General features: G+C 43.5%; 1 protein-coding gene across 1 annotated transcript in view; it reads left to right on the top strand.

The window, feature by feature from the left end:
* The window catches only part of LOC121540035 (insulin-like growth factor-binding protein 3), an 83,146-nt gene that overhangs the window by 25,248 nt on the left and 34,037 nt on the right, over positions 1–23,861 (top strand). Inside the window, exons 2-3 of the mRNA XM_041848682.2 lie at positions 10,945–11,219; positions 12,165–12,284. Coding sequence (XP_041704616.1) covers positions 10,945–11,219; positions 12,165–12,284 — 395 coding nt within the window. The remainder of the gene's footprint in view (positions 1–10,944; positions 11,220–12,164; positions 12,285–23,861) is intronic.

Here is a 23,861-nt window from a genome sequence, read left to right as displayed (position 1 = left end):
CAGTTTTAAATGGCTTAGGTAGTCACCTCACAATGGCCCATATTGTTGAAGGGTTTCAGAGTAGGTGGGCTGATCTAGGATACGAATTGGATTCATTGTTATCTAAAAGGCCAAACTGATCCTAGATAAGCAATCCTACTCTGAGAAGCTTGATAAATACAGACCAATGTTCCTAACCCTGGGAGTCATTCTGAATGCAGGTTACAGTTGAATATTCCTACTGTTGGATATCATAACTCTGGTACTATTCTAATAGGAATAACACATCACTTTGCAAACCAGCATAATGTTACTTGCATAATGTTACAAATTCTGGTACCTTCCCCCAAAATCCTCAGATTTTCCAGAAATCCTGGTTGGAAGATTCCTACAGGGTATTTTGGGTGATTTACTGGAATCTTGCTACCCTACTTGCAGGCCTGATGTGGCCTGTAAACCATGAGTTTCAGGCCACTGTATAAGAGTACATCTCTCCAAATAAAGGCCTAATGAAATACATACTGTGGTAAATAATTGTATTTGAATGATAACATATTTGCTTAGGATCTCACTTGTGAAGGCCACGGGACTGAACATGAATGAATGCAACAACCATGTCCCTGTCACTAACAAATACAGTCATGCGTGGTAACTCTACAATTCATTTGAAAGGCAAGGCACTCTGGGAAATATGCAAATAAGGCTTTACAGTAAGAGCATGTTACTGTAAAACGACTACAGTAGCATTATTGGCACTACAGTGGGGAAAAAAAGTATTTAGTCAGCCACCAATTGTGCAAGTTCTCCCACTTAAAAAGATGAGAGAGGCCTGTAATTTTCATCATAGGTACACGTCAACTATGACAGACAAAATGATTTTTTTTTTCTCCAGAAAATCACATTGTAGGAATTTTAATGAATTTATTTGCTAATTATGGTGGAAGATAAGTATTTGGTCAATAACAAAAGTTTCTCAATACTTTGTTATATACCCTTTGTTGGCAATGACACAGGTCAAACGTTTTCTGTAAGTCTTCACAAGGTTTTCACACACTGTTGCTGGTATTTTGGCCCATTCCTCCATGCAGATCTCCTCTAGAGCAGTGATGTTTTGGGGCTGTCGCTGGGCAACACGGACTTTCAACTCCCTCCAAAGATTTTCTATGGGGTTGAGATCTGGAGACTGGCTAGGCCACTCCAGGACCTTGAAATGCTTCTTATGAAGCCACTCCTTCGTTGCCCGGGTGGTGTGTTTGGGATCATTGTCATGCTGAAAGACCCAGCCACGTTTCATCTTCAATGGCCTTGCTGATGGAAGGAGGTTTTCACTCAAAATCTCATGATACATGGCCCCATTCATTCTTTCCTTTACACGGATCAGTCGTCCTGGTCCCTTTGCAGAAAAACAGCCCCAAAGCATGATGTTTCCACCCCCATGCTTCACAGTAGGTATGGTGTTCTTTGGATGCAACTCAGCATTCTTTGTCATCCAAACATGACGAGTTGAGTTTTTACCAAAAAGTTCTATTTTGGTTTCATCTGACCATATGACATTCTCCCAATCCTCTTCTGGATCATCCAAATGCACTCTAGCAAACTTCAGACGGGCCTGGACATGTACTGGCTTAAGCAGGGGGACACGTCTGGCACTGCAGGATTTGAGTCCCTGGCGGCGTAGTGTGTTACTGATGGTAGGCTTTGTTACTTTGGTCCCAGCTCTCTGCAGGTCATTCACTAGGTCCCCCCGTGCGGTTCTGGGATTTTTGCTCACCGTTCTTGTGATCATCTTGATCTTGCGTGGAGCCCCAGATCGAGGGAGATTATCAGTGGTCTTGTATGTGTTCCATTTCCTAATAATTGCTCCCACAGTTGATTTCTTCAAACCAAGCTGCTTACCTATTGCAGATTCAGTCTTCCCAGCCTGGTGCAGGTCTACAATTTTGTTTCTGGTGTCCTTTGACAGCTCTTTGGTCTTGGCCATAGTGGAGTTTGGAGTGTGACTGTTTGAGGTTGTGGACAGGTGTATTTTATACTGATAACAAGTTCAAACAGGTGCCATTAATACAGGTAACGAGTGGAGGACAGAGGAGCCTCTTAAAGAAGAAGTTACAGGTCTGTGAGAGCCAGAAATCTTGCTTGTTTGTAGGTGACCAAATACTTATTTTCCACCATAATTTGCAAATAAATTCATAAAAAATCCTACAATGTGATTTTCTGGAAATTTTTTCTCATTTTGTCTGTCATAGTTGACGTGTACCTATGATGAAAATTACAGGCCTCTCTCATCTTTTTAAGTGGGAGAACTTGCACAATTGGTGGCTGACTAAAGACTTTTTTTCCCCACTGTATAAATCAATTACAGTACCAGCATTAGATACTGTAAAATACAGTACGGTAACATACTGTTCCTTTTTTATAGTAACTTACAGGCTGCCAGTAAGTTACTGTAAAAACAACAGGATTTTATTTTAAAGTGTAGTGTTCAAAAAGTTGTTAGTGCTTTAAAAACACAGTATGATACTGTATTCGGAATTACAGTAAATTACTGGCAGCAATTGGCCAGTAAGTTACTGTAGATTCTCAGGACAAGGTTTGTAGAATGCCCAAAAACACCTGTACATTACTGTATTCTGTGGGGGTACAGCATTCTCACTTCATCACCATCATCTACCATCCTCTGTCTAGCTCCCTTTGCTCAAGCCATGACCTTGACCCTCTCCATCTCCGGAGTATGCCGCAGTCAAAGACTTGACCTCTACTGGTTGACCTGTCAAGATATATTGCTTGTTTGTTTTTTGCTCTTAAAACGCTCTGAGGTTCTATGAAAAGCGCTATAGAAATGTAATCAATTATTATTAATCATTATTAATAAAGTGATGCGGAAAGGCAAAAAAGCACTGCTCTGTGAAACACCTCAGCTACTAAAGATACATCATAAGAATGTTCTAACGATGATGTTAAAGCTATAAAGGCTCTGGGAAATGAGGCCCTTAACCGCTGGGTCATATCTCAGTAACCCAGCATCAACAACCCAACCCTGCTCTTTTTAATGATAACAACCCAACAAACACTGCGTTTACAAAGGCAGCCCTATTCTGATATTTTTGTTCATTAATTGGTCATTTGACTAATCAGATCAGCTCTGAAAAAGATCTGATGTGAAAAGATCTGATGTGATTGGTCAAAAGACCAATTAGTGGGAAAAAATATCAATATTGGGCTGCCTGTGTGAACGCAGCCTAAGTGACCAATGACTCCCAAACATGGTCCTGGGGCCCCCCACCCTGGCTGCACGTTTTGGTTTTTGCCCTAGCACTACACTGCTGATTTCTTATAACCAACTCATCATCAAGCTTTGATTATTAAAATAATCTGTGTAGTGCTAGGGCAAAAACAAAAATGTGCACCCAGGTGGGCCCCCAGGACCTAGTTTCCAAACAACCCAGCATTATTTAGAGTGAGTGTTACCTGTCCAAAATTGTAATCAGTAACGTAACTTTTAGATTACCCAAACTAAGTAATGTAATTTGATTACATTCAGTTACTTTTAGATTACTTTCCCCTTAAGAGGCATTAGAAGAAGACAAAAAGGATCTATCAAACGCATTTGGTGTGTCATAGTGGTCAGACTCGCTCAGGTGGAACAAATTTAAACGTGTGCCTTTTTTCAATGCTGAATTGAATGTCATTGAAAAACAGAAAGGTGTCCATGTATTTTTCCCCAAACATCCTTTCTGAATGTAAAATGTATCCATGAAGTAATCATCAAGTTTTTCATAAGTATCTGTACACTCTAAAAAGTGCTGGGTTAAAAACAACCCAATTTGGGTAAATATTGGACAGAACACACATTGGGTTATTTTGACCCAGCCAGTTGGGTCACTCAGCTGGGTTGTTGGGTTATTGATGCTGGGTTATTGAGCTATGACCCACAACAGAAGACCACCTGTTATAATATTGAAAGCTGCAATATGTAACTTTTGGGCCGACCCAAAAACAAATCACATAGAAATATGAGTTATAGATATGTCATTCTCATTGAAAACAAGTCTAAGCACTATTTCTATGCTTCTTGTTTTGAAGTTTAGTTTTTGCGATTTTTACTTTCGGTTTTGTACACCAGCTTCAAACAGCTGAAAATACAATATTTATAGCAAATATATTTCATAGCGGTTTAGATGGTAAAATGATTGTCTACACTTATACTTACTTGTTTTGTCTCACAAACTGAAATTAGGCGAACTATTAGAATTTTAGCAACCAGGAAATGGCGGAGCGCTTTCTGCATAGTGCATCTTTAACTAATAATGTTATACATTTTATACTAGAATGTGTAACATGCAAAACTATTAAAGGAAAAGTTAAATTTGCAGTCTAAAAACGAAATATGATGAAACAGAAATGACATTTACTCTCACAGGTGGCCAAAAATAATAATCTGAAAGCCACAGCTCCAATAGGACATGCCTCCTGAAAATAACCTGATTACCCAAACATTTAGAAAAAAGGTACACAAATACAAAGTATTGATCATTATTATCATATTACAGTTTTAAAAAGTAAGTGGTCCCGCTTTAAATGACGTTCAGCTTATAAAGGCTTCATAAAGTCTTCATAATGCCTTCCTAAGCACTACATACATGTGTTACAAAGCATCTATAACCATATGTCATGCTTTATAAAGGGTTCATAAATGTGGCATAACTGTGTGACATAATCACCAATGTCAAATTTGACATAACCCACTATGTTGAATATGATATAAACGTGCTTTATAAAGGGTGACAGGTTGTGCTGAAGGATGGAACACGCTCTAAAGTGAAGTCATGTTATTCGCATTACACCTGATCTTGTTCCCAGACACTTCCGCCAAAATGTGCGGAAGGTCTGGTGGACCAATGCATCAATCTTGGCCTTCATAAGTTATGGTTAGGTTTAAAGTCAGATTTTAAGAAGAGAAATTGTGGAAATGGCCAGGGTTTAGCCATAATTATGACTTTGTGGCTGTCTTAACTAGTGATGACCAGCGGGGACGTTTTTGCTAGCAAAGGACATGGCCTGATGGCAAACACTTTACTCAGTAAGCTCATTCACATAGAATTTTATGGTCACTCCCACTAATGGCAATTTTGAATGGTTGATATCCCAGGCTTATATGGGCTGTGTGTGCAATAGCCTGGGGATGACACTACACCAAGAAACACTTACCTTGATGGGGCGGCAGGTAGCTTAGTGGTTAAGAGCGTTGTGCCAGTAACCGAAAGGTTGCTGGTTCTAATCCCCGAGCCGACTAGGTGAAAAATCTGTCGATGTGCCCTTGAGCAAGGCACTTAACCCTAATTGCTCCTGTAAGTCGCTCTGGATAAGAGCGTCTGCTAAATGACTAAAATGTAAATGAAAGCCACCAACGTAAGTAAATTGAAAGTGGCTTTCTTCTGGAACCAAGGTACATGTTCCTCAGTACACAAACACCCACACAACAATGGAACCAGCCATACCACGCAGTGCTGGGCCCAGTCTTTGACACGTTCATCCGTTCCCCCGCTGAAAGATCAGCCACAAAATGTTGGCACCACTGGAACAGGTAGTAATCAAGCCCTGGTCTCCAGCATTGGAACAGAAGAGGAATACCTAATGTTGTAGTCTCAGGTTGGACTACTCAAAATCATTGTGGCTCTGACACACACACACAAATGGAAGCTTTGCAGTTCCATCAAACCATTTAAATACCTCTCACACCCTACAGTAACCTGTGGATCATGAGAGAACCTTCATAAATTAGCAGAACGTTAATAACCTATTTGTGTGGTGTTTATAAAGGCTTTATCAAGGCTTTATAAAGTGCACGTCATTTAAAGCGGGACCATAAAGGGTCAGTATATACAGTACCAGTCAAAAGTTTGGACACACCTACTCATTCCAGGGTTTTTCTTTATTTTTACTATTTTCTACATTGTAGAATAATAGTGAAGACATCAGAACTATGAAATAACACATATGGAATCATGTAGTATCCAAAAAAGTGTTAAACAAATCAAAATATATGTTATATTTGAGATTCTTCAAAGTAGCCACCCCTTGCCTTGATGACAGCTAGCTGAGCAGAGTGCTAAATCATCTGGCAAAAGTTCTATATTCAAAAGTGAAACAAATTGTCAACATTTCTATATTGTGAACAACGTTTATTTCGCGTAATCTCTTCTGCCTGGCATTTGCACACTTCTCATAGCCACGTCCATCAGGATTCTTCACTAGGCGCTGTCACATGATGTCAGTGTCAACACATTCTGGGCACATTCCAGGTCGTCATTATTTCAAGCGCGTTTCACAGATGGGCAGATCTCACAAAGTCAGGGGAATTTCTCAGAAACCAGTGTACCACCCCAATAATATGGCTTGAGATCTTGAGATGAAGCCTTCATTCCTGGAATAAATAAGTGTACCAATGCATCATCAGGGTTTAAAATGTGGGGCAAGACACATCATGGGAGTTGACCATTGGTCTGAAAACCAACCATTTCTGTTCCTGGGACAGAGCAACAATGCGTCACACCCAAAAGTGAGAAAATAATTATTGTTTAACTGTGCAAGCTTTGAAAATAAGGTTGCATGATGATACATAAGGGTTCAATATTAAACACATTTGTAGGTGCATTTATAAATGGTTAATAGCTGGAGGTAAATAGTGGCGCACTATTTGGCAAGCACTGACTGGCTATCACACTATTTTTACAAATGTTTTATAACCCATTTATCAATGGTTTATAATGCATTTATAAATGCTTAAATAACCATTAATAAAGTAATTACAAACCCTTTGGAAACCTGTTACAAATGGAATCTTATTGTAAAGTGTTACCTTTGCTGGTAATGTAACAGATTACAGTTAAATCTTTGGTGGTATCACTATCAGATAACATGTAATCAGTTACTCCCCAACCCTGCGTATGTGCTTGTGTGTGCTTGTGCGCATGGGTATGTGTGTGTGTGTGTGTATATTTGCCAAGACCAGTTGAATGTGTTCAGCCCACTGCTGGCTTCAGAGTTGACCTTGAATCCCAGGTTCAGATCGAACGTTGTCATTATTTCCCTGTGTGCCATCAGATGGTTATCCGCACAGGGCCTGTGTGCTAATGGCACCCTATGCCCTATGGGCCCTGGTCAAAAGTAGTGCACTATATAGATAATAGGGTGCTATTTGGGACGCACCCATACTGTCCAGCCTAGCAAACAGGCCAATAGGGCTCTGCTCAAAAGTGTAATTGGGAATGTATAAAATGTATTTTTTTATGCATTTTAAAATATATTTTAATGCATGACATACGTTTGTAAATGTATTTGTAATACATACATTTGTATGGAAATATATTATTTGGCCAATTCTTTATTTTTCACGTGCTTAGTTTCTGTTGTGTTACTTACTGCACGGGCAAGGGGCTCTAGACTAGATGTGCAGAGGGAGAGTTTGTGTGTGTGTGTGTGTGCGTGCGTGAGTGTATACAGTATGTGTCTCCAGGTCCTGGGGCCTCATTTATAAACTGTGAGTACGTACAAAATATACCCCAAAATGTGCGTGCGCCAGTTGTCATGCAAAAGTAGGCATTTATTTAAAACAATACTTGACGTGAGAATGCACTCACCTCCCCGCAAACTTTAGACCATGCGTACGCGCATCTGCTAGTGGTTGAAATATTGTACTGCAAGCTGGCAAGTAGGCCTACGTTTTTTGTGCAAATGGGGAAAATCTATACGTTTTATTTGTTTAATCTAAAGTAATTAGACATAGGAATCTTTTCCCTATTTATTTTATTTTCATAACCATTGCAGAATAAATTCCCGAAGGGTCCATACAACAAATTACCATGCGCATCTCTCATTTAATTGGACCTAGTAGCCTAGTAAATGGATAGGCTATATGTATTTCAAGTTTTGCCATATCATAGGCAGCGCGGTTTGAAACACCGTTATACAGTCGAACAGCTGAACAGTTGACAACGTGTACATTGAAGTAGGCATATGAAATGCACTGTAAGAACTGTAATAAATAAAAAATGTATCCTGCCCTATACAATGTTTCAGAATTCGTGGACAGTCCATCGTATTTAGGTTGGGGGAAAAGTCGATGCAAAATATTGTTGAATTAAAATGTTCTGCTGACAGGTCCACAACCATTTACCATTTTTTTCTCTTTCAGAAACTGACAGTCCTTTTCCAGATACAGCATCAATTACTGCTAAAGATTCAAACATTAAGACAGTAAAATAGAGACAGTAAAATACCCCCTAACGAGAAAAAAATTCTAAAATAATATGTAAAATATTATGTAAAATATTTGACAGTATGGGTAGGCTACAGTATTGCTCTGCGATAGGAGCGTGACATCATTGCCTATTTAATCTCAGAGCCTATACCAAGGCAGGACATAGAAACCCAATAATCTCTTGATAAACTAAATGTTGAACAACAATTAGTCTTTTGCATGCCGTGGCCTAATGCCAATAGTTCCAAATTAGCCATATACAGCAAATAAAGGGCATTATTGTCACCATAAAAGGTGAATGGAGGGCGCTTTCCAGAGTTTTAATGCTGGTTCACACGTGCACAGTTTTACGACAGGTCTGATTTATAACTGGAAACATGTGAATGTATGGTGTGATCCAAGTTTATAAATCTCAATATTTTTGTACGTACGCAGACTCAGAAATGGCGAACACAGAAATGTAGTGTGAAATTTACTCAACGGTTATAAATGAGGCCCCTGGTCTCCGGTTGAGTAGTGGGGTCCAGTGACTGTGCCGTCCTGTGGTTGATGGCTGACCATGGTCATGTGGTGGATAGTTCGTCCCTTTCCTATAATTAGGGACCGGTGTTTAAACCCCTCTCCTCCTCTCCCCCCCTCCTCTCTCCCCTTCTGGCCCGGTCAGGTGGTCTGGGCTCTCCTCTGCTCTGTCTTTAACGATTTGTCAGGAATCTTTGCCAGAGATGTGGTCTATAAATATCAGGAGCGAGCGGCTGAGTTCCTCTCTCTCTCTCTCTCTCTCTCTCTCTCTCGCTCTCTCTCTCTCTCTCTCTCTCTCTCTCACTCTCTCTCTCTCTCTCGCTCTCTCTCTCTCTCTCTCTCTCTCTCTCTCTCTCTCTCTACTCTCTCTGCCCCCTGATGTTTCTCTACCTCTTTCTCTCTCCTTAACTCTCTCGCTCTCACTTTCTTTTTCCGTCGCTCTCTCTCTCTCAATTCAATTCAATTCAATTTAAGGGCTTTATTGGCCTGGGAAACATATGTTAACATTGCCAAAGCAAGTGTAATAGATAATAAACAAAAGTGAAATAAACAATAAAAAGTAACAGTTAACATTACTCTCACAAAAGTTCCAAAATAATAAAGACATTTCAAATATCATATTATGTGCAAATAGTTAAAGTACAAAAGGGAAAATAAATCTAAATAAATATGGGTTGTATTTACAATGGTGTTTGTTCTTCACTGGTTGCCCATTTCTTGTGGCAACAGGTCACAAATATTGCTGCTGTGATGGCACATTGTGGTATTTCACCCAATAGATATGGGAGTTTATCAAAATTGAGTTTGTTTTCAAACTCTTTGTGGATCTGTGTAATCTGAGGGAAATATGTGTCTCTAATATGGTCATACATTTGGCAGGAGGTTAGGAAGTGCAGCTCAGTTTCCACCTCATTTTGTGGGCAGTGTGCACATAGCCTGTCTTCTCTTGAGAGCCAGGTCTGCCTACGGTGGCCTTTCTCAATAGCAAGGCTATGCTCACTGAGTCTGTACATAGTCAAAGCTTTCCTTAAGTTTGGGTCAGTCACAATGGTCAGGTATTCTGCCACTGTGTATTCTCTGTTTAGGGCCACATAGCATTCTAGTTTGCTCTGTTTTTTTGTTAATTCTTTCCAATGTGTCAAGTAATTATAATGTTTTATTCTCATGATTTGGTTGGGTCTAATTGTGTTGCTGTCCTGGGGCTCTGTGGGGTCTGTTTGTGTTTGTGAACAGAGCCCCAGGACCAGCTTGCTTAGGGGACTCTTCTCCAGGTTCATCTCTCTGTAGGTGATGGCTTTGTTATGGAAGGTTTGGGAATAGCTTCCTTTTAGGTGGTTGTAGAATTTAACGGCACTTTTCTGGATTTTGATAATTGGCGGGTATCGGCCTAATTCTGCTCTGCATGCATTATTTGGTGTTTTACATTGTGCACAGAGGATTTTTTTTGCAGAATTCTGCATCTCTCTCTCTCTCTCTCTCTGGCTGTGAGCCTGCTCTGCTCTGTAGATGTTTGTAGATGTGTATGTGAAAACTCAGATAGCATCCGAAAGCACCATAATCTCAGCAAAGATTTTCCTCGAGCTAATATAATGGTGTTCCGTCTCCTTTTTTAAATGTTATTTTTTATTACCTCCTTTTTCTCCCCAATTTCGTGATATCCAATTGCGATCTTGTCTGATCGCTGCAACTCCCCAAAAGGCTCGGGAGAGGCGAAGGTCGAGTCATGCGTCCTCCGAAAAATGACCCGCCAAACCGCGCTACTTAACACCTGCTCGCTTAACTCGGAAGCCAGCTGCACCAATGTGTCAGAAGAAACACCGCTCAACCGAAGTCAGCCTGCAGGTGCCCGGCCCGCCACAAGGAGTCACTAGAGCACAATGAGCCAAGTAAAGCCCCCTGGCCAAACCCTCCCCTAAACCGGACGACACTGGGCCAATTGTGCGCCGCCCTATGGGACTCCCGGTCACGGACGGTTGTGACACAGCCTGGGCTCGAACCGGGTCTGTAGTGACGCTTCAAGCACTGCGATGCAGTGCCTTAGACCCCTGCACGACTCGGGAGGCCCACGTGTTCCGTCTCCTTACCAATACACAGACCATACTCTATTACAATCTAAAAACACACATTCACCCTCAAGCTTTTTGGACTTCTCTAAACCATGACATAATTTCCTGTTGTTTTGACAGATAACGCTGGCAGGGAGCAGGTGGGGGTGGGGGAAGAGTGGCGTGCCAACGTCACCATGATGACGACCATGGCGGCGGGTGTGGTTGTTGTGGAAGGCAGAGGCGGCGGACACCGAGGGCCGATAGAGGCCAAACCGCCGCTGCACACCAAGCTGGATGTGATCCAGAAGGAGCAGAATAAGAAGAGCCAGAGCTACAAGGTGGAGTCAGTATCTGGGGGAGTCAAAACCAACATGCCCAGCTTCTCCCTGGAGGACAAGAGGGAGACCGAGTATGTAAGTAATGACTCTGTCTAGCGCCATGGATATAGACACTTAACTAATACCTACCACCCCTATCTCTCACATACTGTACAAATGACCTTCCCCACACATACAGAGACCCACCTGTTTACTGACACACACAGACCCACCCCCTCCCCTCACCTGTTTACTGACACACACAGACCCACCCCCTCCCCTCACCTGTTTACTGACACACACAGACCCACCCCTCCCCCTCACCTTTTTACTGACACACACACACAGACCCACCCCCTCCCCTCACCTGTTTACTGACACACACAGACCCACCCCCTCCCTCACCTGTTTACTGACACACACAGACCCCCCCCCTCCCCTCACCTGTTTACTGACACACACAGACCCACCCCCTCCCCTCACCTGTTTACTGACACACACAGACCCACCCCCTCCCCTCACCTGTTTACTGACACACACAGACCCACCCCCTCCCCTCACCTTTTACTGACACACACACACAGACCCACCCCCCCCCTCACCTGTTTACTGACACACACAGACCCACCCCCTCCCCTCACCTTTTTACTGACACACACACACAGACCCACCCCCTCCCCTCACCTGTTTACTGACACACACAGACCCACCCCCCTCCCCTCACCTTTTTACTGACACACACAGACCCACCCCCTCCCCTCACCTGTTTACTGACACACACAGACCCACCCCCTCCCCTCACCTGTTTACTGACACACACAGACCCACCCCCTCCCCTCACCTGTTTACTGACACACACAGACCCACCCCCTCCCCTCACCTGTTTACTGACACACTCATGTTGTACTGTGTTACTACAGTGTTAGTACTGTGTTAGTACAATGTTAGTACAGTTTTATAGAGGTGTTATGTGCCGTGTTAGTACTGTGTTAGTATGGTGTTAGTACAGTTCTATTGAGGTGTTGTGTGCTATGTATGCAGGGACCATGCAGGCGAGAGATGGAGAGCATTCTGAACAGTCTTAAAATCTCCAATGTGCTCAACCCCAGAGGCTTCCGCATCCCCAACTGCGACAAAAAAGGCTTCTACAAGAAAAAACAGGTGAGTCTCACTCTGCTTAAGGGTATTGTACACACACACACACATACACACACACACACACACTCACTCACTCACCACTCACTCACTCACCACTCACTCACTAAACAGGCTTCTGAAAGAAACCTCGCCCAGGCCCCCCACGGCATTCTTTGAGGTTACCATAACAGAAACATCAATAACATTATCAACATAAATAATAACAAGGTATTACAGCGACAACTGCACTCTGCTGACTCACTACACTCTAACCAATTCTGGGTTAAAAACAACTTGAGTAAATATTGGACAGAACACACGCTGGGTTATTTTTGACCCAGCCAGTTGGGTTGTGTTAATAACCCAACAATTTGGGATTACCTAATAATGGGTTAATCAGTTGTTGTTGTTGTTGTTGTTTTTTACTCCTATGCTGGGTTGCCCAAGCAGCTGGGTCTTAAATGTTTGATCTTAACATGTGATGACTATACAACAGAACAGATTAACAGGAATTACATTAACGCTCATGGGTGGCTAAAAAGAACTATCTGAAAGCCATGTCCCAACTAAACTACGCCTCCAGTCTTTTGATCTGACCCACTGGATCATATCTCAATAACCCAGCACCAATAACCCAAACGTTTTTAAAGAAAACAATCCAACTAATGACCCAACACCTGCAATCCAGCAGTTGGGGGGTCAACCAAACAACCCAGCATTTTGTGAAGTGTAGGAACCGCAAATGGGTTTGTTAAAGAACATTTTCAAAAAATGTCATCTTCATATTCATCATCTCCAGCACCACCCCAACATCAATATATGTGAAAATGCCGCTATTCTATGTTTTGTAGTAAAAAAGATAGAGGAAGATGTGTTTCCAATGACAACATCAGTATGCATCGTGATTTTAACCAATTATGAGTAGGCGTTGCCTATTTATTGCCTACTAATTGTCTACTAATTGGTTGATGATGTAATTGGGAACACTTATCTTCCTCTATATTTCTTACTACAACACATAGAAAGAATTTCTCACATACAGTATGTTGATGTTGGGGTGGTGCTGGAGATTACGAATATTAGGTAGAACATTTTTGAAATGTCCCTTTAAGTGAGTGTGTGTTTGAGAGAGAGCGATAGAGAATGTGAGCGTGGTCTGAGCCTGTGTGTGACACAAGATGTGGTGGAGGAGGAGTGCGGCTGGCATGAATCTGGTGGAGAGGAGAGAGAGCTAGTGTTTTGGTGAGGGTGAAGATGGGTAGGTCTCACCAGAGAACACACAGAAACTACCACTGGTGTTGTTCTTAATGTCTGCGGAGGGACAGACGTTGGCCACCCATGGTCTAGACACCGACAAAGAATAGAGGGTGTAGAAAATATATCCAATATTTGCAGAATGCTGGGTCTGTGTTGGGCATACAATATGCTTAAAAACAATTGTAAATACATTACATTTTATGACAATACATATTATCCATACGGAGAGGATATGATGCAACAGCCTACTGGACGGAGGGAGGGGGGTGGTACACACACACACACACATACATCAATCCAACCCAGTAAATACCCCTATCATCCCACTTCCCAGGGACGGAAGGTCTAAGAAATGGTCTCTGACGATTCCGAGAAATGGAATGAGTCATATTATAACCCCCCATTAACACCACCGTGACTCAGAGACCATTGGAACCCACCACACGCACATGCGCACGCACATATATACATGTACAGGGGCATACACAAACACACACACTCACACACACACACATACTGTATACGCAGTGACATGTATAACAGTTGGATATGTGAATTGAATTCGATGCTCAGTATCAGTCTGGTTTGGTTGGAGAGAGTGTGGTTAGATTGGGGCTGTAGCTACTATGGCAGTAACCTACTAGTCAGGGCTCTATGCTGATTTTATTTTACAAGGAGCACGTGTTCCTAAATTGAAAAAGTAAGGAGCACACAAAGAAATTTAGGAGCACAATGAAAGTATTTTGAGGAAGAGTGTTTTTTATGATAAGAAATTACTAAAAGTTGATGAATAAAGTGTTCCATGCTCAATATACTAAACATTTGAGTCACTTAGGTGAGACAAAAATGTTTAGCTGCCCCTTTAATGGGCGGGCCGTTACCGTTGTAACGATGGGACTCGCATATCTGTCTGTTAGTGATGGAAAGTTTGGTTCTTTTTACTGACTCTGATCTTTTTGACTCGTTCAGTCAAAAGAACAAATCTTTAGACTCATTTTGTTCATTTGAGCCAGTAATGCCCAGAGCATGTAGGACCCCCTATCAGCGAACGATGAACTGAAAACTCGAAAGAGTCATGATTCTACAAGCCTTTCATTGACATGTTGTTCACCATAGGGGGCTTATTTGTGCTGTCTTTTGTGACTGAGACTTGTAAAAGTGTGTTTTAAACAATATAGGCCACATTTGGTTATACAAAGCTGTGTCCATCATAATATTCAATAATACATTAATTGCATTGATTCTTGAACCATGTTATCAATGATCAGTTCTAAACTGATTTTTATTCTCTATGCTGCCTGCAGCGTGACTTAATTTCCTGCATGCATTTATGACAGACAGTTGTTGGTCAGAGCACATCTCTGGAGCTGCTGAGCCGGAGGAGCGTGTATCAGTCCTGCTGTAGGACTCATTACGGCCAGCAGGTCAAACGAACAACTAAAACATACGAGTCACTCAGAAAAACGAATCATGACTCTCGAGTCAATACAAATAGTCATTAAAAAGAACAAATCGTTCGGCGAACTGCACATCACTACTGACTGTGAGAGATGAGATTCTCCAATGTCTCTCTTCGCTAGCAGTTGATCAAGCTCAAACTAACATTGAAAAACAACGTAGCGTGTTAACAAAACAATGTAAATAGTCAAGAGGACAAAGTCACTCTTTAGTAGACTTTCGGGTAAATTTGACCAACTTCTATGCCTGTGCGCTGCTTCTAAAAATGAATCTTTCAGCACTTCAGTCACAGTGTGCAAAGCCCCCCAGGCACTGTTGCTGCTTGGGGTGGGATAGCTATATTGGATTTGTACTTCTTTATGTGATTAGCTACCAGCTATGAAACAAAATGGCAGAAATACTTTGAAAATAGCCACGGCAGCAATTGTTTTTGCTATAAATCACAACTCGCACATGTGCTCATACTTTACTTTCTCAGTTCAACACACATCTATTTTTAGGCATAGGTGCTACGAGTACTATGTGGCCTGGTCTCTCTCTGTCTCTCATGGTCTCTCTGTAGCTACTATGGCCTGGTCTCTCTGTCTGTTAACCTTTGTCCTACTAAGATGTTCTCTTAGAAACATGTGTCCCTCAGATGACTGGGTGGGAGTTTATATAAACCTGTAAATGTTAAGTCATGCTCCAGCTCCTGCCCCCCTCAGTGTGGAGAGATAGAGGGGCGCAGTGGAGTAGGGGGCAGGGGAGTAAGGGTTGTGCTAGAGGCACGGGCGAGCAGGCAGGGGTGTTGTGGTATACCCATCGAGGGGAATGTGTGGTCATGGTGTGTTCCAGAGATTTATGACCGGAAAACACAGTGATGAGGAGACCGTTTGAACCGTCTAGACTAGAGTGACAATACTGAGAGAAGGAGAAAGGAGGGAGGGAGGGTTTAGAAAGAGGGGGAAGAGAGGAATGGAGGAATGGAAAGAAGGAAGGAGGGAGGGAGCAGAGTCATGGAAGTCTGTGTGTGTGTGTGTGTGTGTGTGTGTGTGTGTGTGTGTGTGTGTGTGTGTGTGTGTGTGTGTGTGTGTGTGTGTGTGTGTGTGTGTGCGTGCGTGCGTGTATTAGCGGTGTGAGGGTCAGCTGTTTGTTTACCAGCACCCGACCACAATTGCTAATAACCCATCTGCAACCATGTGACTATATGTGATAAAGTGAAAATCTGAGGCCCGCACCCGACCCTAACCCGCTAATATAGAAAATGCGCTGTAGGCTACAGTCAAAGACAGCGGAACAATTTTTTGACAGGGGGTGCAGGATTTATTTTGCCTAATTTAGTTTCTGCTTATAATTTCCGACATTTTGGTAGGCTATTTGTTAGTCAACTTGTCTATAATTAGATACATGTAGTTTCCCTTCTGTCATTATGTTGCCCTAGAAGACTAAATAAACCCTTGCTCAACAGAATAATGTTATAGATTGATAGAATGAATGCTTCAATCTAGTTGACATCGGTAAAGTTTCTCTGTCAACTTCTTTCGCGGAGCAGATGTTTAGGACCAGGGAGAAAATGCAATAACAAAAAAAAAAGTGAATGATTTTCTCTGCAACATTTCAAAATGACATCAGTTTGGCTTGGATACATATTTTATGTGGTTTAAATACTATCAGCTTTTATGATGCTGATAAAGATAGCACCTCTTCAGACGGTATCTAACTGAGCGTTCACATTCTTTCAAGATGCTGAAAGAAAGAAATCATATTTTTCCACTCCTTTTCCCTAGTCATAGATGTATAAAATCGAGCACACCGCCATGCAATCTCCATAGACAAACAATGGCAGTAGAATGGCCTTACTGAAGAGCTCAGCGACTTTCAACATGGCACCGTCATAGGATGCCACCTTTCCAACAAGTCAGTTTGTCATACAGTGGGGAAAAAAGTATTTAGTCAGCCACCAATTGTGCAAGTTCTCCCACTTAAAAAGATGAGAGAGGCCTGTAATTTTCATCATAGGTACACGTCAACTATGACAGACAAAATGAGAAAAAAAAATCCAGATAATCACATTGTAGGATTTTTTATGAATTTATTTGCAAATTATGGTGGAAAATAAGTATTTGGTCACCTACAAACAAGCAAGATTTCTGGCTCTCACAGACCTGTAACTTCTTCTTTAAGAGGCCACACCTGTGACGAGGTGTGAAAGAAGGAGTCAGGTTGCAGGAGGTAAAATACCGAAGTCCAGAGTTTAATCATTTGCATAAATCAAATGCCCCAAGTGTCAAACGAAAATGTACAAGGGAAAACATCCACCTTGGCAAATACACAGTGAAATGTAGCTCAACCGAGCTACATGCTCTCACAACAAAACTCCGGTGGCGGTCAGCGTTGGCCTTCTGACAACGCACGGTGCACTGGAGGCGAACGTGGGCAGCGTCCCAAGTCTCCTCCGCACGCCGAAACCAGTCATCCACCGCGGGAGCCGCGGTCTGGCTCTGGTGCCACGGTGCCAGGAGCAGTTGATACCCCAAAACACATTGGAAGGGTGTTAGGTTAGTGGAGGAGTGGCGGAGAGAGTTCTGAGCATATTCTGCTCATGGCATGGAACACCGACCACTCCCCCGGCCGGTCCTGACAGTAGGTCCGGAAGGAACCTACCCACATCTTGATTCACCCTTTCCACCTGCCCATTGCTCTCGGGTGAATACCAGAGGTCAGGCTGACCGAGACCCCCAGATGTTCCATGAACGCCTTCCAGACTCTAGATGTGAACTGGGGACCTTGGTCGGACACTATATCCTCTGGTACCCCGTAGTGCCGGAAGACGTGAGTAAACAGAGCCTCCGCAGTTTGTAGGGTCGTGGGGAGACCGGGCAGAGGAAGGAGGCGGCAGGACTTTGAAAAGCGGTCCACAACGACCAGGATCGTGGTGTTACCTTGGGAGGGGGGAAGATCAGTGAGAAAATCAATACTCAGGTGAGACCATGGTTGTTGTAGAACTGGTAAAGATTGTAGCTTACCCGCTGGGAGGTGCCTAGGTGCCTTACTCTGGGCGCACACTGAGCATGAGGAAACATACACCCTCACGTTCTTAGCCAAGGTAGGCCACCAGTACTTCTCGGTCAGGCAGCGCATTGTACGACCGATACCTGGATGACCAGAGGAGGGTGACGTGTGTGCCCGGATAAGCGCAGGCACGTACTGCAGCCCAGTTGGACACTGCGGTGGAGATGGATCTGTGCGTAATGCCTGCGCTATATCTGCGTCCATCGCCCATACTACTGGCGCCACAATGCATGAGGCCGGGAGTATGGGGGTGTTGTCTCTGGGCCTATCCTCTGTGTCATACAGCCGAGACAGTGCGATGTCGCCAGTGTCTCCACACCGTCAAAGCTCGGACAACAGCCAACAGCTCCCGATCACCAACGCCGTAGTTCTGCTCCGCCGAGCTGAGCTTCTTAGAAAAGAAGGCACAGGGGCAGAGCTTGGGTGGCATGCCCGAGCGTTGGGATAAGACCGCTCCTATCCCTACCTCGGACGCATCCACCTCCACTACGAACAGTAGTGATGGATCGGGATGAGCCAGTACCGGGGCTGAGGTGAACAGACCCCGCAATCTACTCAATGCCAAATCAGCCTCAGCAGACCAGCGGAGCTGGGACGGCCCACCCTTCAACAAGGAGGTAATGAGAGCTGCGACCTTGCCAAAACCCAGAATAAACCTTTGATAGTAGTTGGCAAAGCCAAGGAAGTGCTGCACCTCCTTTACCGTGGTTGGAGTCGGCCAATTACGCACGGCTGCAATGCGGTCTCCCTCCATCTCCACACCTGTGGTGGTAAAGCGATATCTGAGGAAGGAGATTGACTGCTGGAAAAACTCACACTTCTCTACCATGGCATAAATATCATTTTCCAGCAATCGGACCAGTACTTTGCGAACCAGGGACACATGCTCGGCGCGCATAGCGGAATAGACCAGGATGTCATCGATGAAAGACCACCACACCACGACCAAGCATGTCCCGAAACACCTCGTTCACAAAGGACTGGAAAACGGATGGAACATTCATCAAACCGTAGGGCATCACCAGGTATTCATAATGCCCCGAGGTTGTGCTGAATGCTGTTTTCCACTCATCCCCTTCCTGAATATGCACCAGGTTGTAGGCACTCCTGAGGTCTAATTTGGTGAAAAAACAGGCCCCATGCATTGACTCAATCACTGAAGGAATGAGGGGAAGAGGATAACTAAATCGTACCGTCACATTATTCATTGGTCGATAATCAATGCACGGGCGTAAACCGCCATCTTTCTTCTTCACAAAGAAGAAACTCGAGGAGGCAGGTGAAGTGGAGGGACGTGTATATACCCCTGGCGCAGGGACTCAGTGATGTATATTTCCATAGCCTCCATTTCAGTCTGCGACAGGGGATACACATGACTCCTGGGAGGTACAGCGTCTACCCGAAGGTTTATCGCACAATCCCCCTCCCGATGAGGAGGACAGCAGATTGTCCAGCCGGATGGCTCCCCGTAGTCCAGCCGGAAAACTCCCCGTAGTTCTCCAATGTGGTACCTCCCTTGTTCCATACCGCATTGGCCCACTCCAGGGCTCTCCCACAAAGGCAGGAAACGAGGACGGATATCTTCTCCCGCCCCGGGGCTCCGGTCTGATGCTGGAGAAATACAACTCCAGTTGGAGAAGGAATCCCTTACATCGCGCTGCAGTCCCGTCAAATGCCGGTGGCCGGGATATCTGGATCCCTCCAGGGGCTGGGGTGTAGGTGGCTGGATCCGGTTGACCAGCTGGTCACGAAAGATCGGATCCTCTCCTCTCCAGGCGTTCAACCACCTGTAGAAGCCGATCCATCGCTTCCCCCAAGCTGGCCAACATCGAGGAATGCTCCTGGACCCTTGCCACAACTCCAGGCATGCGGACTTCTCCTGCTGACTCCATATCAGATTAGGTGAGTGATTCTGTGACGAGGTGTGAAAGAAGGAGTCAGGCGCAGGAGGTAAAATACCGAAGTCCAGAGTTTAATCCGTTTCCATAAATCAAACGCCCCAAGCGTCAAACGAAACTGTACAAGGGAAAACATCCACCTTGGCAAATACACAGTGAACTGTAAGTCAACCGAGCTACATGCTCTCACAACAAAACAATCACTCAGAAAGACAAGGGGAACAGAGGGAACACTTATACACATACTAATTAGGGGAATGAGCACCAGGTGTGTGTGATTGACAAGATATGACAAGTGGAGTGATGAGAATGGGATCGGAAGTAGCTAGTACTCCAGTGACGACGAACGCCGAAGCCTGCCCGAACCAGGAGGGGGGGCAGCCTCGGCGGAAGTCGTGACAACACCAAGCTCACAGAACGGGAACGCCGAGTGCTGAAGCGCGTAGTGTGTAAAAATCATCTGTACTTGGTTGCAACTCTCACTACCGAGTTCCAAACTGCCTCTGGAAGCAACGTCAGCACAATAACTGTTAGTCGGGAGCTTCATGAAATGGGTTTCTATGGCGGAGCAACCGCACACAAGCCTAAGATCACCATGCACAATGACCAGGATTGTCTGGAGTGGTGTAAAGCTCGCCGCCATCAGACTCTGGAGCAGTGTAAACGCGTTCTCTGGAGTGATGAATAACGCTTCACCATCTGGCAGTCTGACGGACTAATCTGGGTTTGCCGGATGCCAGGAGAACGCTACCTGCCCCAATGCATAGTGCCAACTGTAAAGTTTGGTGGGGGAAGAATAATGGTTTGGGGCTATTTTTGAAGGGAAATCTTAACGCTACAGCATACAATGACATTCTAGATGATTCTGTGCTTCCAACTTTGTGGCAACAGTAAGGGTAAGGCCCTTTCCTGTTTCAGCATGACAATGCCCCCATGCACAGTGTGAGGTCCATACAGAAATAGTTTGTCGAGGTCGGTGTGGAAGAACTTGACTAGCCTGCACAGAGCCCTGACCTCAACCCCATCGATCACCTTTGGGATGAATTGGAATGCCGACTGGCTGAATGGAAGCAAGTCCTCGCAGCAATGTTCCAACATCTAGTGGATCTAGTTATAGCAGCAAAGGGGGGACCAACTCCATATTAATGCCCATGATTTTGGAATGAGATGTTCGACGAGCAGGTATCCACATACCTTTGGTCATATAGTTTACATTTATGGATTTTTTAAATGTATTGTTTTCTTTTTATTCAACCCGCCCACTACCCACCTACCCTTCTTCCACACAATGTTTAATTACGCTAAACCCATCCACCAGCGGATATAACCTCGGGGACTGCGGGTTATGAGTCAACCTGTGCCTCACTAGCGTGTGTTTGTGTGTGCGTGTGACAAAGCTTAAGCTAGGGTAGCCATACCTGTAAAGGCTACAGTGAAGTCTAAATTTAGCTGCATTGGTTCAATGTCGAAGAGCAAGCATGAATAGCCCTGTCCCTTCAATGACTCACCCCTCCAATCTTTCTCTCTCTCTCTATCTCTCTCTCTCTCTCTCTCTATTCTCTCTCTCTCTCTCTCTCTCTCTCTCTCTCTCTCTCTCTCTCTCTCTCTCTCTCTCTCTCTCTCTCTCTCTCTCTCTCTCTCTCTCTCTCTCTCTCTCTCTCTCTCTCTCTCTCTCTCTCTACCAGTCCTTTCCCTCTCTCTCTATGCCTCCCTTTCTTCTTTTCCACTCCTCTCCCGTCTATCCAATCACCTCTACCCAGTAAGTTACTGTCATTTATTTTACAGTACAGCTACTGTAATCCATTTTACATTACCAACATGTTTACTGTAATATAATTTACCAGTACCAATTACAATTACAGCATAGTACTGTAATTACCTAGTGACATATTACCCACACTGTAAAACAGCCACTCAACCATTAAAGGTTTGATATTTGCTGCCACTCTGATCTGTCCCCTTTAATTGTTAGGGAACCACTACCACATATCAATTAAATTCATACAACACAAGTCCACCTCTGGATACTTTGACCAAATTGACAGAACCCAACTCCTTCTTTACCCAGCCTGATACCACAAACGGATCAGCCAAAAGGCATGGATTCACTTTCTCCAGAAACAACAATACCATGCACCTGCTAGAGTTGAAAAGATTTCGGTGCTCCAAAAAAATGCAGTTTGGAACTGTATTATGAATTAGATTAATTCACTGGCAGTAATTGGACAGTAAATTACTGCAGATTTTGAGGACCAAGTTCTTAGAATTCTTAAAATACAGTATATTACTGTATTCTATTAGGGTACAGTATTCTTACTCACGGGTGTGACAAATATAGCCACTTACAAGGCACGCCTCAAGATATGTTAATGAGCCAGAGACTCTTTCCCTACCCACAATATTTTCCCACAACTACATTTTACATTTTAGTAATTTAGCAGACGCTCTTATCCAGAGCGACTTACAGTTAGTGAGTGCATACATTTTCATAGTGGCCCCCCGTGGGAAACGAACCCACAACCCTGGCGTTGCAAGCGCCATGCTCTACCAACTGAGCTACACGGGACCATCATTAATTCTGTAAAGCACATTTAATAATAATACAACTTTATTAAATGTTTATAAGGTATTTTACTGTGCAGTATAGCATTTTTTTTACTGTTGAAATTACAGAAAAGTCTTACAGTGTGCTGTAACACACATTTATGGTATTTTTCTGTGTATTCTACAGTGCTTTACAGTTGAAATTACAGCAACGTCTTACAGTGCAGACTGTAAGGGCTGACTCATTGAGCATGACACAGAATGCATTTTGGGAGCATACTCTGTCACTGGCCACAATTACTTTATAATGACTGACTACCCCTCAGGGACAGAGACAGCTATTTTTTCAACCTGCCTCTCCCTCCGTTTCTTCCTCCGTTTCTCTCTCCCTCCATTTCTCTCTCTCCCTCTTTTCCTATCTCTCCCCCTGTTTCTCTCTCACCCTCCGGTTCTCTGAGGGGAAGGCAGGGAATACATTTTTAGCCAGTTTGGCCTGTGATAACCCCTCTTTCTCGCGATCTCTTTTCCTCTCCGTTTGATTGCCTGCAGCATACCCTTGTCCTCCAATCCCTCCTTTATATTTCTTGGTGGTGATTTAATTTGACTACATATCCATAACGCATTCATTACACATCTATAAGCATTTCATGAATGTGTTATAACAATTCCTAACCACATTATTAAAGTTTAATGAAATATATCTATAGCATATCTATAGTGCATTCAAGCAAGAGCTCATGTTTAGCTATCTTAATAGATGCATCATTACAATTACATCTTAGTGTCGTCATTATGGCTTTTCTAAAAAAAAATGTGCTTCTGCCATACCAGTGTTAGTGTGGTTCTGCCAAACCACGTTTAGAAAATGATGCTGATATGTAACCTGTACTACCCCCATTTCCCCCACCGGCCAGTGTAGGCCCGTGATTTAACTTTTTCTTCTCACTGAGGTCAATGGGGATCCCCACAGGGTTGAATCTTCAGGGTAAATGTTACGGATCAAATCGTGTAGATAAGAGTCATAACTCTTTCGTAACTCACTCAGAGCCCTCCACATCAGAATTAAGTTGGTTATACTGGTCTATAACGCACACATGAAGGGTCTATTTATGAATTATATGAAGTCAAAGTAAAGTTAAATCTATTTTCCCATTAATGAAGCATTTATAGCTAAGGACGTCGTGCAGTTTGCCACTCTGATCTAGCTATAACGCCAACATTAAAGGTCTATATATGAATTATATGTAGTCAATGTACTGTCATTTCCATTTTCCCATTCATAAAGCATTCATAAAGCATTCATAAAGCATTTATAAAGCATTTATAAAGCATTCAAAAAGCATTTATAAAGCATTTATAAACATGCCTCGCTTATCAAAAACAATACGGACAC

This window comes from Coregonus clupeaformis, chromosome 26, assembly GCF_020615455.1.
Source record: "Coregonus clupeaformis isolate EN_2021a chromosome 26, ASM2061545v1, whole genome shotgun sequence".
Taxonomy (NCBI): Eukaryota; Metazoa; Chordata; class Actinopteri; order Salmoniformes; family Salmonidae; genus Coregonus; species Coregonus clupeaformis.
Note: the sequence above shows the minus strand (reverse complement) of the source record. Positions and strands in the feature narration are given on the sequence as shown.